Below are 16,829 nucleotides of genomic sequence, written 5' to 3'. Positions count from 1 at the left end.
TATTGCTGATATTTAAGCATATGATACTGACAATTTAAAGCCCTTACAGCCAAGGTAGCAGAAGTGTAAACTCCCCCCCCCCCATCTGTCCAGTGCCCTAGAATCCCTATCAGAGGGGACAGGGTTTTTTGCAGTGGAAGCCTTGTCCCCTTTGGGATGCTGAGATATAGTTTCTGGGTCAGCAGCGGGGTTTTTATATAGAAATTTATGAGTCTGGGACCCTGTAGTATCTGTCTGGCTTAGCAGGTGCAGGGGGTAAAGAGTCAGGAGACAGGCTGGACTCTGAAAATACATCTATAATGTCTAGAACAGTTGGGATAGCAAGAGGTCTGTGCTGAGGTAGTACAACAAAGTCTCTGAGCCTTTTCTTAGATTCTGAGTAATCTTGGCTCTCCCAGTGAAAATGCTCCCGCATGGTATGCAGGATTTCCCCAAAAGAATAATCCTCAGGACGAGAGGCTGAAGGAATGGATTCTTCAGCATCAGAATCCTCGTAGGGAGGAAAAGAGTATCCCTGTTCAGAAGAGGAATCAGAGGAAATTGAAACCTGATCAGAAGAATCATATTCTGTCTCTTGCCTAGGCCTCTTATCTGGAGGGGGATGGGAACCTCTGATCAAAGTAATTAGGTCTTCGGCCATTTTAAGCATTTGTTTTTTAGGCATGGAAGTCTGAGTAGGAGAATGTTGTACTTGTTTCTTTGTCTTTAGAACTGCTTTAGTCTTTGCCTTTGAAGCTAAAGTTGGCTTAATATATAACTGTGTAGGTCTGAAGACACCCTCAGAAGCTGATGCCTGCTCAGCGGCTCTGGACCCATTTGAGGGAATGGTTTCCGAGTGTCCAATACCTTGAGTATCCAGAGGCCCAGTCGGCTCCACGTGTGAGTCGGAAGCGGCCTGTGGCTCTGAGGTAGCGGGCGTCAGGGGCTACGAAAGTGCCTCACTGAGAACTGGCGAACTGGTGACTAGCCTAGTGGAGGCCTCGTCGTCGGTTTTAGACCTCGGATGCCTATCCTTTTCCTTGTCCTTGCATTTTTTGTAAACTCCGGGCGGCTGTTCCAATGACATTATATAGTTCAATCTTCGGCCAAAGTAATGAAATGCAAAGTCGAACCGACGCTTAATAGTGCATTGGTTAAATCTAGCACAAAACCGACAGCTAGCAACGTCGTGGTCAGGGCCTAGGCAAGGAATACAGAAAGAATGAAAATCCTTATGAAGTATTTGCTTCCCACAAGAAATACAATTGTTAACTTTTTCTGACATCGGTCTGGAGCAAGAAAAAAATTTCCCCAACGGGGTACTTAGCTTTAATGAAGACTTCGGTTCTGAAATTCAGATTTGAAAATCTCAGGAGTCGGCCAACCAGCACTTGCGAACTGCTTTTGCTTCGGGCACCGCGCGGCAAGAAAGACTGAAGAAAATGGTGTTGGCTGCATCTTTTATACCCCTGGTGCACTGACATCAGGGAAGAGGCGACAGCAATCGACGCCGGACCAGGACTTTGGAATTCAAGCCGACTGCGGGTAGCCTGCCAGCAGGATAACCCAAGAGTAATGACTGCAACAGTGAAACACGATGAACATCTGATAGCACATGGAGCCTGCCCTGAAGCATAGGTACTTCCTGCATGATTCCCTTATTGGAATGTGCAGGTAATCTTCCTTTAAGTCTAAGGTTGCCAACCAGGTATCTTTGCCTAGCATAGGAAGCAGCCGTTGAAGTGTTAGCATTTTGAATTTTGGGATTACCAAATAGGTGTTTAGAATAGAGAGGTCCAGGATAGGACTCCAGGAGCTGTCTTTTCTGGGTACCAGGAAAAGTACTGAATAAAAACCTTGTCACCTTTCTTCTGCTGGGACAGGTTGAATAGCCCTGATACTTAGAAGAGAGAGAACCTGCTGTAGAGCCTCTGTCCGTGGATTTGGGGGTACGTCTGGCCAACTGTTTAGGGTTGGTAGGGTGTGGAAGTGGAATCTGTATTCTTAGGAAACTATATTCAAAACCCATTTGTCCTGGGTAATGAGTTCCCATTTTTTTGCATGTAGGGCAAGCTTTTCTCCTAAGGGAGCAGGGGGTTGAGCAGGGCTTGGAAGGGTTAAGGTTAAGTCATTGTGCCATTTTTCCATGGGGGGGTGTCTTACTACTCCCTGTTTTGGAAATGGGAGCCCCCCACTGCTTAGGCCTGTGCGTAGCCTGAGACTGTAACCTAGGTGGTCTGCTGTTCCTAGGTTTGGACTGAGAAAGCCTGGAAGAAACTGGAAAGGGACAATTCTTTGAAGGCCAATGCCTAATAAATCTAGGAGGCTGTACTTGCAGGAAATCTTTAACACTTTGCATAGATTTAGCTTTTTCCTCCATCTTTTTGAGGACGACTTCTGCTTTGTTGCCAAACAGGCAGTCTTGGTTTAAGGGAGCATCCAGTAATTTAGCTTTAACATGATCTGGCAAGTTTTGCTCCTTAAGCCAAGCATGCCTTTTAAGTACAGACCCAGTGACAGCAGCCCTGCAAGATGCTTCTAAAGAGTCAAAACCACATTGCAAAGTATGTTTACCAACTTGTTCTGCAGAATGCATTAAATCCTGTAATTCTTTGTGTTCAGCACAGTCAGGAATTAACATAATTTTCTGTTTAAGTAGTCCCAATAATATGCTGCTGGTACTTTAACATATGAAACTGGCAATTTAAAGCCCTAATGGCCAAAGTTGCAGAGGTATATACCTTCTTATCCCATCTGTCCAAGGCTCTAGAATCTCTATCAGAAGGGGTAGGGTTTTTGCCAGTAGTAGCCTTAATGCCCTTTGGTCCTTGGGAAATAGTCTCTACATCCGCAGTAAGATTTTTGAAGAAGAACTTGAGAGTCAGGCACTCTGTAATACCTGTCAAGTTTTCTGGGAGCTGGGGTAAAGTGTCTGGGAAAAGGCTAGATTCCAAGAAAGAATCATCTACAATGTCCAGAACAGGAGGGATAGTTAAAGGTCTATGTTGAGGGGAGGAGTAAGAATTCCCTAAGTCTCTTTTTGGAGTCAGAAAAATCCTGGCTTTCCCAGCAGAAATGCTCCCTAAGTGTGTGCAAGGTTTCACCAAAAGAGAAATCTTCTGGAGGGGAAGCAGAGGGAATGGAATCCTCTGCATCAGAATCCTCATAGGTATATAAGGGCAAATCCTGGTAATCAGAAGAAACAGAAATATCAGATTCCTGATCAGAAGAATCAGAAGGAAAATCAGTTCTAGGTCTCTTAGAGGGGGAAGGAGAGGAAGAGGGGGAAAGGCATCCTCTAATTAAGGTAATAAAGTCTTCAACCATTCTAAGCATTTGTTTTTTTTGGGTTTTCTTAGGCATATGGGTCTAAGCATGCAATTTGGACGTCAGTTTTCTAGGCGTGGGTCGAGTTTTAGGCCTGGATGTAGAAGATGGTGTCGGTTTAAAATGCAAGTCTGTAGGCCTGAATACACCCTCAGAAGCTGGTGCCTGCACAGCGGATCCGGACCCATCCAAGGTAGAGACATCCGCAGGTTCCATAGTCAAAGAAGCATCTCGCAGCATACCGGACTCCGAATGGGTCTCAGTAGAAGCCTGCGAATCTGAGGTAGCAAGTATCAGGGGCTGCAAAAGCACCTCACTGAGTACCGGTGGACTGGCAACTAACTTAAACGAAACGTTGTTGGCAGTTTTGGACCTATGCAGTCTGTCTCTGTCTTTATCCTTAAGTTTTTTCAGAATATCGGTAGTCGCATGGCTTACTGAAGCCATTTCTGGATAGTTATACTGAGTACCAAAATAATTTGCTGCAAATATAGCCCGACAACGAATAGTTCGGGGGTTGAACAAGGCACAAAACCAACAGCGAGGGAAGTTGTGGTCTGGGCCTAAGCAAGGAATGCAGTACAAATGAAAATCTTTATGAGGTATTTGCTTTCCACAGGTAAGACAATTGTTAACTTTTACTGACATCGGTTAAGAGCAAGAAAAAGGATCCACAACGGGGTATTTAGCTTTAAGACTTTGGTTCTGAAACTCAAAAACGAAAATTTCAGGAGTCGGCCGACAGGCACTTGTGAACTGCTTCTGCTTCGGGCACCACGCGGCAAAAAAGACTGATGTAATGGCATTGGCTGCATGTTTTATACCCCTGACGACCTGACATCATGGAAGAAGAGACAGCATCCGATGAAGGAATCCAAGACTCTGGTATTCAGGCCGGCTGAGGGCTACCTGCAGACAGATAACTCAAATGTGATGACTGCAACAGTGAATACACTCAAACATCTACATTTATGGTAAGTGTACACAACTGTACTTTATGTTTTTCCCCAGTTTCAACAGTGAAACGTGAAGAACATCAGTTCATTCACAAAACAAAAAAAAAAGAAAAAGATAACATGTCTCTCTCGCTCTCTTTCTGTGGTAAAAACACAGATAGTTCTTTCATCAGGTAAGGCACACAGAGAAAAGCAACATTTCTCTTTGGGTGGGGTAATTAACTCAACTATTCTTTCACTTGCAGGCCGCAATGCATGAATGGGTTTGGGGGGGGGGTGTCTGTGTGTTTCACACAAACACAACAAACTGTCTGCTGCACACCACCAGCATAGCAGGCATAACATATTGGAGACACTTTCTTCTGTTTAAGTGCAGTTTATTTACAGTGCAATACAAAATCAAAATTTCACAATTCTGGTGAACTCAGAGTTCAAATCTGATTTTTTTCCAGTTATGTTCCCCAGTGGAGCACATTACTCCTTGCAGCTAGACTTGGTGCTGCAGGTCAAGTCAAGCTGCCTTGCAATCCCAGCACATACATTCAAAAATAAATTCCTGACACTCCTTGAGTAAATCCACAGAACTTCCACTGATACTACTTCTGGTACTTCCAGGCTTCCTCTGGTCATGGTGTACAAAGATTCTCATAGGTTCATAGGATGATACTAGGCTACTGGCCCAGATGCCCTTATAAGCCTAGCCAAGAATTTCATCCATGATCCCTCAAAGTCAGCACCTGTTTCCCCTGTCCAGCAGGGACGCAGGTGGGATCCCAGGGGTGCATTTTCTGTTTCCCATCCAGTCGTCCATGTTCCTCTTAAAGAGGGCTAGACAGGTACTCTGCTTGACATGGAGAGGGAATCTATTCCACAGATGGGGGAGTCTCCACTCTGCTCAAAATTCCTCTCCATGAGAGGCAAATATCTCCGATTACTTTAGCTGCAAACCTTACTTTTTATCAATAGCTTTTCTAGGCAATTCACATTTGACTAAGCTATCACATGATTTCACTACTGTAGTATACTGACTATATATAGGGTGGCCGCGGTGGTGCCGTGGTTAGCATTGCTGCCTCACAGCAAGAGGTTCTCCAGTTCGATCCTCGGCTGGGGTGCCTTCTGTAAGGAGTCTGCATGTCCTCCCTGTGTTCACGTGTGTTTCCTCCTGGTGCTCCAGTTTCCTTCTACATCCCAAAGACATGCTGTAGGTGTAATGGACACTCTAAATTGGCCCTAGGCATGAGTGTGTGCATGTGTGCACTTTCTGTGGAAGGTTGGGCGCAGAGTTAGCAACTTGACACCGTAAAAACTCCACTGCCAATCACGAACAGACAGGTAATTCGAAAGAAGTAGAATATACTGACTACACATGTTGCCAACAAGTTCTTGCCATAATATACAGTATATATACATCACTTTTACATATGAAACAACTATGCCAAAACACCATAATATTTACAAAGCATTTCTTTCTCATCTATTATAAATCTTTAACCACTTCTCTGGTGATCAGTTATTCAATCTACCAATCCGTTTCAGAAGCACATCAACACTGATTGCATTAGTGAGAGACAACTTGTTTGACACAACCAAAATGTGAAATATTGGTCCAACAGCTTAACAGAGGGCTTCAACTGCTTGCTTATTTATAATATTTACTGTAGAACAGGCAGTGCGCAGGGTTAAAGATATGACTATAGTAAGTGCGACCATTTTAGTTCAGGATTTGCATGTCAACTTCTATGTTGCTACAACCCTGGTATGGTCAGATGAGTGATAAATAGTATAAGGCAAGATGACCTCATACATGAAAAGGGTGAAATTTGGATGATTGTTCACTGTTCTTATCCCAGACAGCTATCTGAAATTCAGGTCTACTCCTTTGACTTTCTTCTTTATATACCGAGCTGAAGCCGTACAACAAAGTATCTACTTACCACAAGAAATACAGCATTGGATAATGTATGACAGAAAGCAATAAGTGCAACACATGATAAGCTGAACACACTCTACAGTAGTTGGTTAAATAATTAATAGATATTAATGAAAATATGTAATACTAATGTCACATCTGTGGCAAAAATAAATAATTCTCTTAAAAAATGTTCCAAAAAACAACCATTTTTCTAGGGGAGGACAAGCCTCTCTCTACCCCAACCACTGTGACCCGATAAACTTAAACTCACTCAACTATGGAGGTGAGAGAAAAATTGTATTACCTCTAATGTCCAGTGATCTCAAACTTAGCATAAAAAGTTGTTTGTGTTTCGGATTTTCCCGGTAAGGGGTCGCCACAGCGGAACTCTGGTCCGCTAATGATTGGCAGTAGAATTTTTTTTATGAAACGCTGAGGTGCCGGCTCGACGCCCAACCTTCAACGAAGGCACGCCCATTTACGCACGCATGTCTTTTGAACGCTACCCAACCACGGGGAGGACATGCAGACTCCACACAGAAGGCACTCCCATGCCCAGCCGAGAATCGAATGGGAGAACCTCTTGCTGTGAGGTAACAACGCTACCACCGTATGACTTGAAAATCACGGCTTGATATTTGGAGTCTGACAGTACCAGAATTTAACAAATCTACATGGACAAAATAAAAGATTCTATGTAATTATATTATACTTACGGCATGCTTCCGTTAAAACAATTTGTAAAACCACGTAAGCTATTGTACCTCATCTGAAACTACCCACATATGTTTTATAACACAGTGGTATATCAAAACCACAAACGTACTTTTATACTGCTATCACTTCCAGACTTTGGCTGAAATGTATTTTCTTGAGATCAGCCAATTACTCCAATTAACATACAAATAAGTAAATAAAACAAAATGTTTGCTTCTTGTAAAATAATGCAGAGGCTATTTCCTTTGGCGTTTCAGATATTTACCTAAAATCACATTTTAAATGCACTTGAAATCATAGATTTAAGATTTTTTTTTTCAAAATTGTTTTTTCAGTATGAATAGTATTATCTTCAGTCACCTTATCATTTTAAAATGATTGCCCCTACAAATGATCAGGTAAGCATTTTACCTTTATCATTTGTTACCATTAGCTGTACTTACCCGGATGTCAGCAATGTAGCATTACAATTATTTTACATTTTTAATCACTGTAAACATGTTCCCATACTATCACAATACCCACTTATATTGCAATTACAGTACCATAAAATATGTATACAACTTCCATCTCATTTAAAAAAAATTATGATGAATACAAAATACAGTCTTTTGACCATTAAAATTATGTTCTGACTGAAGAATACTTGAAACTATGATAAAAAACTGATTACTGCCACTCAGATTCTCTAAATGGCAAAAATGTGTTTTGGGATCGCAGAAAAATATAAATATTTGCAGCACAAAAATAATTTTTATCATTACATATTTATTTTTTATATCTACATCCACTATATAGTATGTGCTGCATGTGTTGGAGGAGTTAATCACACAATGATCCTTTCAAGATTTTACAAAGTAGCTATAAGTGGCCCCAAAAGCAAAGCTCAAGAAATCATTTCCAGCTGCCTGCCAACACTGAAAAGGGTTAATGAGAATGAGGAACTCCTGTCACTTTCACACTATCAGAAACAGTGTAAAGTCAACATGTAAAAAGACAAAGTTTGTGACTCTGGTTTTAGTTTATAGTATGGGAGACAGTGCTGTTAGAAGACAGTGCTGTGTACATATTACCAAATAAAAGGAAAATTAGGCTGCTAGTTTATGTGCCATCATATACTATATGAAAAGAATTCACAACTATTCAAGTTTTTCAGGAAAATATATGACTGCCATTGCCATATATTAAACATAAAATGCCTTTTTTTGGTTTCAGAAATCTGTTATGCAAAACATTAGGCCTTCATTAAATTATTATTTATTTTTGTAAAAGAAGTGGTACGAAAAAAAAATAACATCGGGCATCCCCTTTTTGCATATGGAGTTGGGGTGTCACCTCAACAGTGGCAATCATCCACAGCCAAGGTTTACACCGCCATGTGGCTAACCCTGATGCTGTAGTTCTTCCACACCACACACTTGCATGTACACTTACATCTATGGCCAGTTTAGAGTGACAGTCCACGTACTGCACATCTTTGAAATGTGGGAGGAAACCAGAGCACCTGGAGGAAATTCAAGCAAATACAGACAGGACATGCAGACTCTGCATGGAAGGCACCCCAGCCAAAAATTGAAACAGAAAAGCTAAAATCAACTAGCTGCTCTCCAAGAGGCCAAGTACAAGGTCAACTGTAAAAAGGTAAGTAGCATAAATCTGACTTTATCTGTGCTCTTTATATGCCATAAATCAAAAGCACTACAGTAACAACTATCAGGAATGGAAAAAAATGTTCCACTTAAGAACCTCATATTGCCATACCTGATCTTTTATTTCAAACTCCTGCATAGTTTTTATTCTATATTCTCTGAGTTCCTTCTCAGCCTCATCCTTCTTCATTTTGGCTTGATTCATCTCATAGCGCATCTCTCCACACACCTGTTCAAGTACAAAACATGAAGACAAAATTCTCAGAATTTCCCTATTATCATTTATAACTAAATCTAACAGTGCCCTCCAGAGGCCAAATATACTCAGACACTTACATTGTATTTGAAAGCACAAGAAAGTACTCATTCAATTTAGCAACTTTTTTTTTTTTTTTTTTTTTTTTTTTTTACAGGACACTTTTATTTCCTTTGGCAAAATAGATGAAACTATGTACTGGCGTGAAATATCCTACATTGAAACTATACCTGGTAGTGATTGTAGTACATCAGGACAACAAAGTACAAATGCCTAACGTTTAAGCAGTGGGAAAACATTTTCCTTACTGTTTTTCAGCCACAGCAGCTAGCATCCAATCTGATAACTCTAGCAGCTTGTTGTAAAAGCACTGATTCCACATGCATAATTAACCTTAGAGTAACGACATGCACAACTACTATACATGATTTTACCGATTACTACAGATCACTACTAGTAGTAGTACCCACTTAAAAACAGTCCACTGCAGGATCATACAGAGTACCCCTCACAGCGGTTCAAGTATCTATCACTGGACTGCAGAAGGGATGGAGATAAAGCTCTTTTAAGGTAACAGCTGGTAAAGTGAACTGCAGTCTTAGGAAAGTTTGATAATTTACTTAAAAAACAACATAATCCCATCCATACGGAGTCAACAGCTACTGCAAATAAATGCAAGTAGTGGTTAGCTTTACCAGTAAATAACCATTAACTTGCACAGTCATTTATGGCAATAAATGATGCGTTGAACTGATGTTAGTAAGACATACTTTCACTGTGGTGGTACCCATACATTACACTGACCAATGACAATTAATTTCATACATTCATATGTTATAATGTCACTCATGCTTGTCACCTAGTGGCTTTCAAAAGAATGATTGCTGTTACCTGTGTAATTATGTTCTATACCTCTGTATTTCTAAAAACAGAAATCAAGGGGTACAGTTTTACTGCCACAAGCAGCACATTTCATAGGCACTGTGAGTGTACTATGTGCCTGTCCCTTCGCCCATCTGCCTTTATGTTAATGTTGGCTTTCAGCATTAAGCTTAACCCATCCTAACATTAGCTCTTTCACCTGCGTGTTCAAAACGTACCTTCAAGATAAACCAGGCCTTGCTCTAGTGCCAAGACAAAGAACACCCCTTAAAAGAATATGCACTGAGTACAGTGATAGCTCCTGTTGCCATTTGGAACAGCTCTTTTTTTCCAACTCTTGGATCTTCCTTGTCTGGAATCTATATCTGCACTTCTAATTGCATCAGGTACTTGGTATGAAAGCTACAGAATGCAGAATTATATTTAACAAAGGGGTAGATTAATGTGATATAGAGATGAACTACAACACTCCTTGAAGGCTGGTTGTAAGCCGAGGTGCTAGAGATTTTAATAAAGTATTTTGCTGTTGCTGGTGATGAACTAGAACTTGACTGTTACTAATGTGGTTAGATGGATTACTAACATTTAATTGACAAGCATAATATTGAATCCAGCCATACTAAACACACTACATTAAAAATATGAATCACAGAATGTACAAAGGCAATTGGGCCATGAGGCCATCTACACATTGCCAGCACCCACCCTTAAAATGTACCTACTTTTTTCAAGGAATGATAGGCCAGTTATAATGGAGGTGAATGTAGAATATCCATCCAATTGTCTAATTCCTTCTTGAAGGGACAGTGTGCCACACTGTGTAATCTGGAGAGAAAGTTTGTTCCACAGAAGGGGTAGTCATTGTCTGGCAAATCTCTCTCCCCATGGTGATTTGTTTACTTACTGAAGCAGGTTCAGAGCTCTGATTCTAGTGTTTGCTGGACTGTTTGATTTGTGGATAAATGAGAGGTCTTGAATGCCTGACCTCCTAATGGACCTTAAGTCAAGGCACCAATCACCACTAAGGAATCTACAGGACAATGAATACAGGGACAAGGTCTCCAGCCAACCTTGGTAGCTCAGGTCCTTTAGGCCCATGATCTTTATTGTCAGGAAAATTTGGGGTCTCTTCACCTGCTTGAAATGTTTGGTAAGATACAACCCAAAGGGAATACTGTAGTTGATGAGGTACGTGATGCATGTAGAATGCAGAGGGATAGGAATTATTTTCATCTAGGGAAATGTACCCTTTGCAATCAACTATACCAGACAGAAGGATGTTCAGACCACTGCTTTAACATGATGATCACAGGTAATAGTTATCTCTGTCCATGTTCAAAGGTCTCTCACATCTTCATTTTAGAGTGGGGTGTCTTCTACACTATAAGCTGTCTGAAAAGTTAGTTTGCACTTTTTAGCATTTAGTTTTAGCCTGTTTTCAGAGCATCAGCTATTAAGATGCGCAAGTTCACTTTGTAGCTTCTGCATATCAGAAGCATATTTAGTATAAATTGTCACAAAAGGAGATACTTGTAAATAATTATATTATAATTATAACATTATTATAATAATAATTATATTAATGTAATTTGTGAATATTAATATGATTTATGTAGAAGTGTAACAAAAGGGACATACTGCCAGCCTAGCAATCTGGAATTTTGTAAATAACTATGTCCTTTGTGAATATCAATATGATTCATATGCTTGTGTTACAAAATTTATTATTTCTGTGTCTTATGTACATATCAAACTGCTGGTACAGAAGTGTGTGTTGAAAAGGGTTTGTACAGTACTGAGCTTAAAGATGTATCCACACAGTGTACCCTACTGGAAAAGAACATAAATGTATACACTGTTGTAACTGTTTAAATGTACAAGTTTTAACAATGAAAATTGGAACACAGGAGGTTAACTTCAGAAAAATAGCTGAAAATTTAAATTACTTTATGACAGCCGAAGACAGGATGTCTATACTAGGAAGTTCTCTGTTGTCTTGAAAGAAAAGTAATTACTAGGCTTGAGATGTGAAAGTGTTTATTGTTTTATGACTTCCAGTTTCTGCCTTAGATCTAAGTGAAGCCCTTGTTTATGTATTTTCACAGGTAGATGCTAAATGCTGTTGTTTTTGAGCCTGGGAACTGAAGTCAGATGACAAGAAACAATGTCATTCTGCAAGTATCCCTGCAGTAATATTTGGGATATTAGTTTAAGAACTCTCAGAGAGAGAGACAGAGAGAGACTGCGCGTTTTGTATTATGTCTTTGACTTGACAAGAACATCCACTCACCACATCTGCTTGCTTGCTCTGTAAGTAAGTCTAGGGAACAGTATAATTCTTTTAGATATAGTCAGGAATATAGCTGAGCTTAATTTAGATGTTTTTTATTTATTTATTTGAGACTGTACTGCAATGCTGTTTTAAATATTTCCTATGATTTTGAACTCTGATGTAACTGTGATTATATATGGAGTATTTTCTTGTTCTTTTATTATTTATAATTAAATATATTTAAACCTTTCATTGTGGCTGATATTTGTGAGACATATTTATGTTCTGAGAGTATTTGCACATTTATTTGGTGACACTGTGTAGGCCACTCCTAATAGCCTTGCTCTTGGTCAAACTACCATTTAGATTAATAGCAACATTACCCATTAAGATCTGACAACCTTTAAGGGCCTTAATGTAGTTGATAAGGATGTGGCTGATGGCAGTGATAACTACCTTATAGTCTGACAGAAGGGGGCATAGCTAGTAAATCTGTGCCAGCCTTTCCTCTGTGTGTGTGTGTGTGTGTGTGTGTGTGTGTGTGTGTGTGTGTGTGTGTGTGTGTGTGTGTGTGTGTGTGTATCAGATATTTGGGCAGGGACACAAAGCACTGGTTGGGCAGAGTGTGTGCTGGAGGTCTTGGCCTGACCACTTAGCTGATCTCAGCTCTATAGTTGTGCCAGTAGGGAGTCTAATTGGGAGAAACCATCCCCAAACTGGCTGTGGTCTCTGTGGGCTCTTAAGGGAAACTGCACTCGATGCAGAGAGCTGCATCTGGAAATACTGTGTGTGTACTTGTCATCCTCCCAATATATGTCCTCCATTGGTTCTAGTGGTGAGGATTGAGGCTCCTTGATTACTGGGCCAGTGTTGGGGCATCACAATGAGATTAAGGAGTTTTGGCCAAGGCTTACATTTAAGGCATAGGTCTTCCCAGTTTATCAATGGGTAGTTAAAGTCTTACAGGATGATTGAGATTTTGTGTATTTGAAGATCATCCAATGCATTTAAGAAATGTGCATCATTTTAGCAGTATGCTGAATCTCAATTAGTTCAGTTTGTGGGTCTCTGAAACTGCCTTGAAGTAATTTGGTCTTTAGCAAATATAGATGCTCTACTATACCTCCCACCAGGTCCAGATGCATGGTAAGTGCAAAACCTTAGTATAGAGGGAGTGCTTTCTGCACTTTTAAACCAAGTTTCAGGAATAATACACTCACAAATGTGCTCTAAACACAGAAAGGCTTCAAGGTCAGGCAATGTGTTATTTAGACCCCTAGCTCTGAGCAGTGCCACACTGATACTGCTTGGTGCTTTATTTGTTATATTTTTAAGCTGGTAGATCCATTCACTGGACTCTGCCTAAAAAAGGTATGATGAGGGCAACAAAGACTTAGCCAGTATCTGGAAACCTTAGAATGAGAGGTGTAAGCTTGTCCTTGACAAAGCAAGCAGATCTCTGCAGCAGCTCATCACATGCTGACACATACTGAATTGCACTAGAAAGACACCATTTATTCAAGCGAATTGTTGAAATCAATCATATTTTCCTTCTATCTTGATATTATTCTTGGTATAATTACAATGTCACGCAATAAAGAAGTTATGTTCTTACCATAATGTTCCATCTGCCGTTTACAACTTCATTCCAGTAACCTGAGAGACTCTGTTCTGATACTTGGAACCGACCAGCTGCCCTCACACAGCTTGACAATCCAAACTTGAGCTCCTCCTTCCAACCCATTATGCTCCACTCCCCCCATGCTACCTCAGATCGAGTTTGCACACCAGAGAAAGATGGTGTTCAAAAACTAACATAACTATCATATATATATATATATATATATATATATATATATATATATATATATATATATATATAATATATATATATATATTATATATATATATATATATATACATACACATACACACACATATTATATAATATATTTATTTCCCAGTAACAGAACATCAGGAACTCAACCAAGGAAATAATTCCTAGAAAGCTTCTTCTACACTTCCCGAAACAAATTCTGGACGGGGAAGTGGGCGGGAAGGTTACTGAAAGGAAGCTGCATAACACAGATGGAACATTATGGTAAGAACATACCTTCTTTATCTGATGTTGTCCAGCTCATTCCAGTAACCTGAGGAACAGAGTTCCCAGCTACCATAATCCAGGGTGGCCATTAAGGAAGGATATTCCGGAGTACAGCAGAACCAAAAGCACTTCTGCTCGTAGAAATCGGGTCCAATTTGTAATGACTGGCGAAGGCATGAAGATTTGACCAGTAGCAGCAGCACAAAAGTCTTCAATGGAAACTCTGGAAGAAAAGGCATGGGACATAGCCATAGACATTGTAGAGTGTGCCCTTACCCAATCTAGTAATGGCAAACCTAATAGATGAAAGTAATGCAATCCTTCAACCATCTGGATAAGGAAACTTTGGTCACTGCCTTCCCTTTTTTCACATTAGAAAAAGAAACAACTGATCACTCTTCCTGAAGGATTTAGTTCTATGGATGTAAAAACAAAGCTGTCTATGTACATCAAGCATGTGTAGGGTATATTCACGTTTGTTCTGACACAGAGGAAAGAAAACTGGAAGATCTATTGACTGATTAATGTTCCTCTCTTTAGCCACCTTGGGTAAAAAAGAATGATTTGTGCATAGCGTGACTCTGACGTTATGAAATCTCAATTATGGAAAATTAGAACAGCGAGTCTGCAACTCAGACAATCTCCTGGCCAAGATAATAGCCACTAGGAAAAGGGTTTTCCAGGAAAGAAATTTTAGATCTGCTGTAGCAAAAGGTTCAAAGGAGGATGAACCAAAGCCTGTAAAATCATAGTAAGATTCCAAGGGAGTGTAGGATCTTTAATTAGAGGTCGTAGCAAAAAAGTGCCTATACGAAAAGCCTTGCACAACTTATTAGAGACCAAGAACGCTAAACCAGAATCAAAATGAAAGTGAAAAATAGGAGCAAGCTGTACATTTACAGTAGAATGATAGCACCTTCCTTAAAAAGGAAAGCTAGGAAGTCTAGAACAACTGATACCAGAGCTGTAAAAGGATCTATCCAATTCTGCTCCACCCAAACAGACTCTTTTCTACTTGCTTCTGTTTTGAACTGGAGAAGACAGTCTGAGAGATCTAGCCATCACTGGAAGAGGAGAAACCAGTTAATTTCAGGGCCTGGAGACTGGTGTGTGAATGTTCCAACAGATGAGGCAAAAGATCTGGACTGGTATCCAACCTCATCAGGTGGCAAACCAGATGAGACCAAAAAAGGTGAACCAGGTTTGTTGAGGCCAAAAGGGAGCAATTAGGATCACTTTAATATGCAACTTGAAAGCTTTCTGAAGAAACTTTGGAATCAAAGGAAGAGGGTGAAAGGTGTATAGTAGACTGGAGGGCCAAGCATGAGCCAGAGCATCCCAGGGGAGTGTCCCTGAGGAGGGATCAAGGCAAAATATTTGATGCATTTGTTGTTGAGGGGATAGAAAAAGGCTGCAGCAAGAAAAAACCCATTTCGGGAAAACTGCTTCTGCCACAGATTGGTTCAGGGATCACTCATGAGGCGGTAGCAGAACTCTGCTGAGTTTGTCAGCCAGAATGTTGGACTCTCCCGGAATGTGTATTACCACCAGAAAGCAGTTCAAAGAAAACTACCCACTAACAAACCCTCTTCGCTTCTCAACAAAGGGGATAAGACCTGGTCTCTCCCAGTTTGTTGAGGTACTAAACCACTGACATGTTGTGTGTTTGGATTCCAATAGTCTCCCCGAGGAAGAAAGCTGTCTAGTTCTTACTCTAGAAGAACTGCTCTCATCTAGAGAACATTGATATGCAAATTGATCTCTTGGGGCGTCCACGTGCCTTGGACCATCCGGCTCAGACAATGCCCTCCATACACAAACTGGGAGGTGTCTGTGGTCAATGTGGTGGATGGGAAGTCACCTGCAGTGACTGAATCCACCAAAGAAGAGAATCCCTGCACACACGGAAAAGTTTTATTGGCAAGTTCAAGGGATTTCTGAGAAGAGACCACTAATCTGCCAAGGTTCACTGCAGAATGCGCACATGAAAACGTGCTATTAGAAGAAGAGTTATGGTTGCTGCCATGGAACACAAAGCCCACAAAATCAGAGAGGCTGGAGATGTCAGAGCAGTTAAGATCTGGTTGGCATGTGATCTCAAAAGTAGTACCTAGTCCAGTGTGGGGTAAACTTGAGCCACTGTTGTGTTCAGTCATGCCCCTATAAAGTCTATGGTCTGAACCGGATCCATTTGTGACTTCTACCAATTTACAGTTATGCGCAAGTGGGAAGCCAGCTTGAGGAAGTAATTCTGGGCCTGAAGGAGATGCCTGGTTGGGGCAGTTAGGAAACAGTCATCCAGATACGGAAATATCGGATACCCTCACAGCCAGAGATGAGCTGCAACTACCGCTAGACATCTGGTGAACAACCTGGGGGCTGTGATGATGCCAAACGGAAGCACCCAAAACAGGTAATGACTGGATCTCGGCTTGAAACACAGAAAGGACCTGTAGTGTCTGTCTGTCTTGATATGGTAGTATGGATCCTTGAGGTCTACCAAGCACATCCAACTGCCCATCTTCAGAAGAGGTAAGATGGACTGAATTGTGACCATCTTGAACTTGGTGTGTTTCACCGACTTGTTCAGGTAAGTGAGATCCAAAATTGGCCACAGGTCCCCTGTTTTTTTTTTTTTGGGGTACTAAAAAGAATCTGGAGTAAATGCCCGATCCAATTTCATTGGAAGCGACCTCTTGGATGACTCTTTTTTTTTTTAATAACTTTCTTATTTCTGGGGCAGCATCTTCCCTCTGACTCGGTGGAACATCG

At 40.7% G+C, this 16,829-nt stretch overlaps 1 protein-coding gene across 1 annotated transcript in view; it reads right to left on the bottom strand.

Annotated features, from left to right (window-relative positions):
* Positions 1 to 16,829, bottom strand: part of SDCCAG8 (SHH signaling and ciliogenesis regulator SDCCAG8) — a 1,727,915-nt gene that overhangs the window by 816,385 nt on the left and 894,701 nt on the right. Inside the window, exon 12 of the mRNA XM_044058322.1 lies at positions 8,656 to 8,772. Within this exon, the coding sequence (XP_043914257.1) occupies positions 8,656 to 8,772 (117 nt within the window). The remainder of the gene's footprint in view (positions 1 to 8,655; positions 8,773 to 16,829) is intronic.

Source organism: Protopterus annectens, chromosome 1.part2 (assembly GCF_019279795.1).
Source record: "Protopterus annectens isolate FY-2018-M chromosome 1.part2, PAN1.0, whole genome shotgun sequence".
NCBI lineage: Eukaryota > Metazoa > Chordata > Ceratodontiformes > Protopteridae > Protopterus > Protopterus annectens.
The sequence above is the reverse complement of the archived record's forward strand: the minus strand, read 5'-3'. Positions and strand labels throughout refer to the sequence as shown.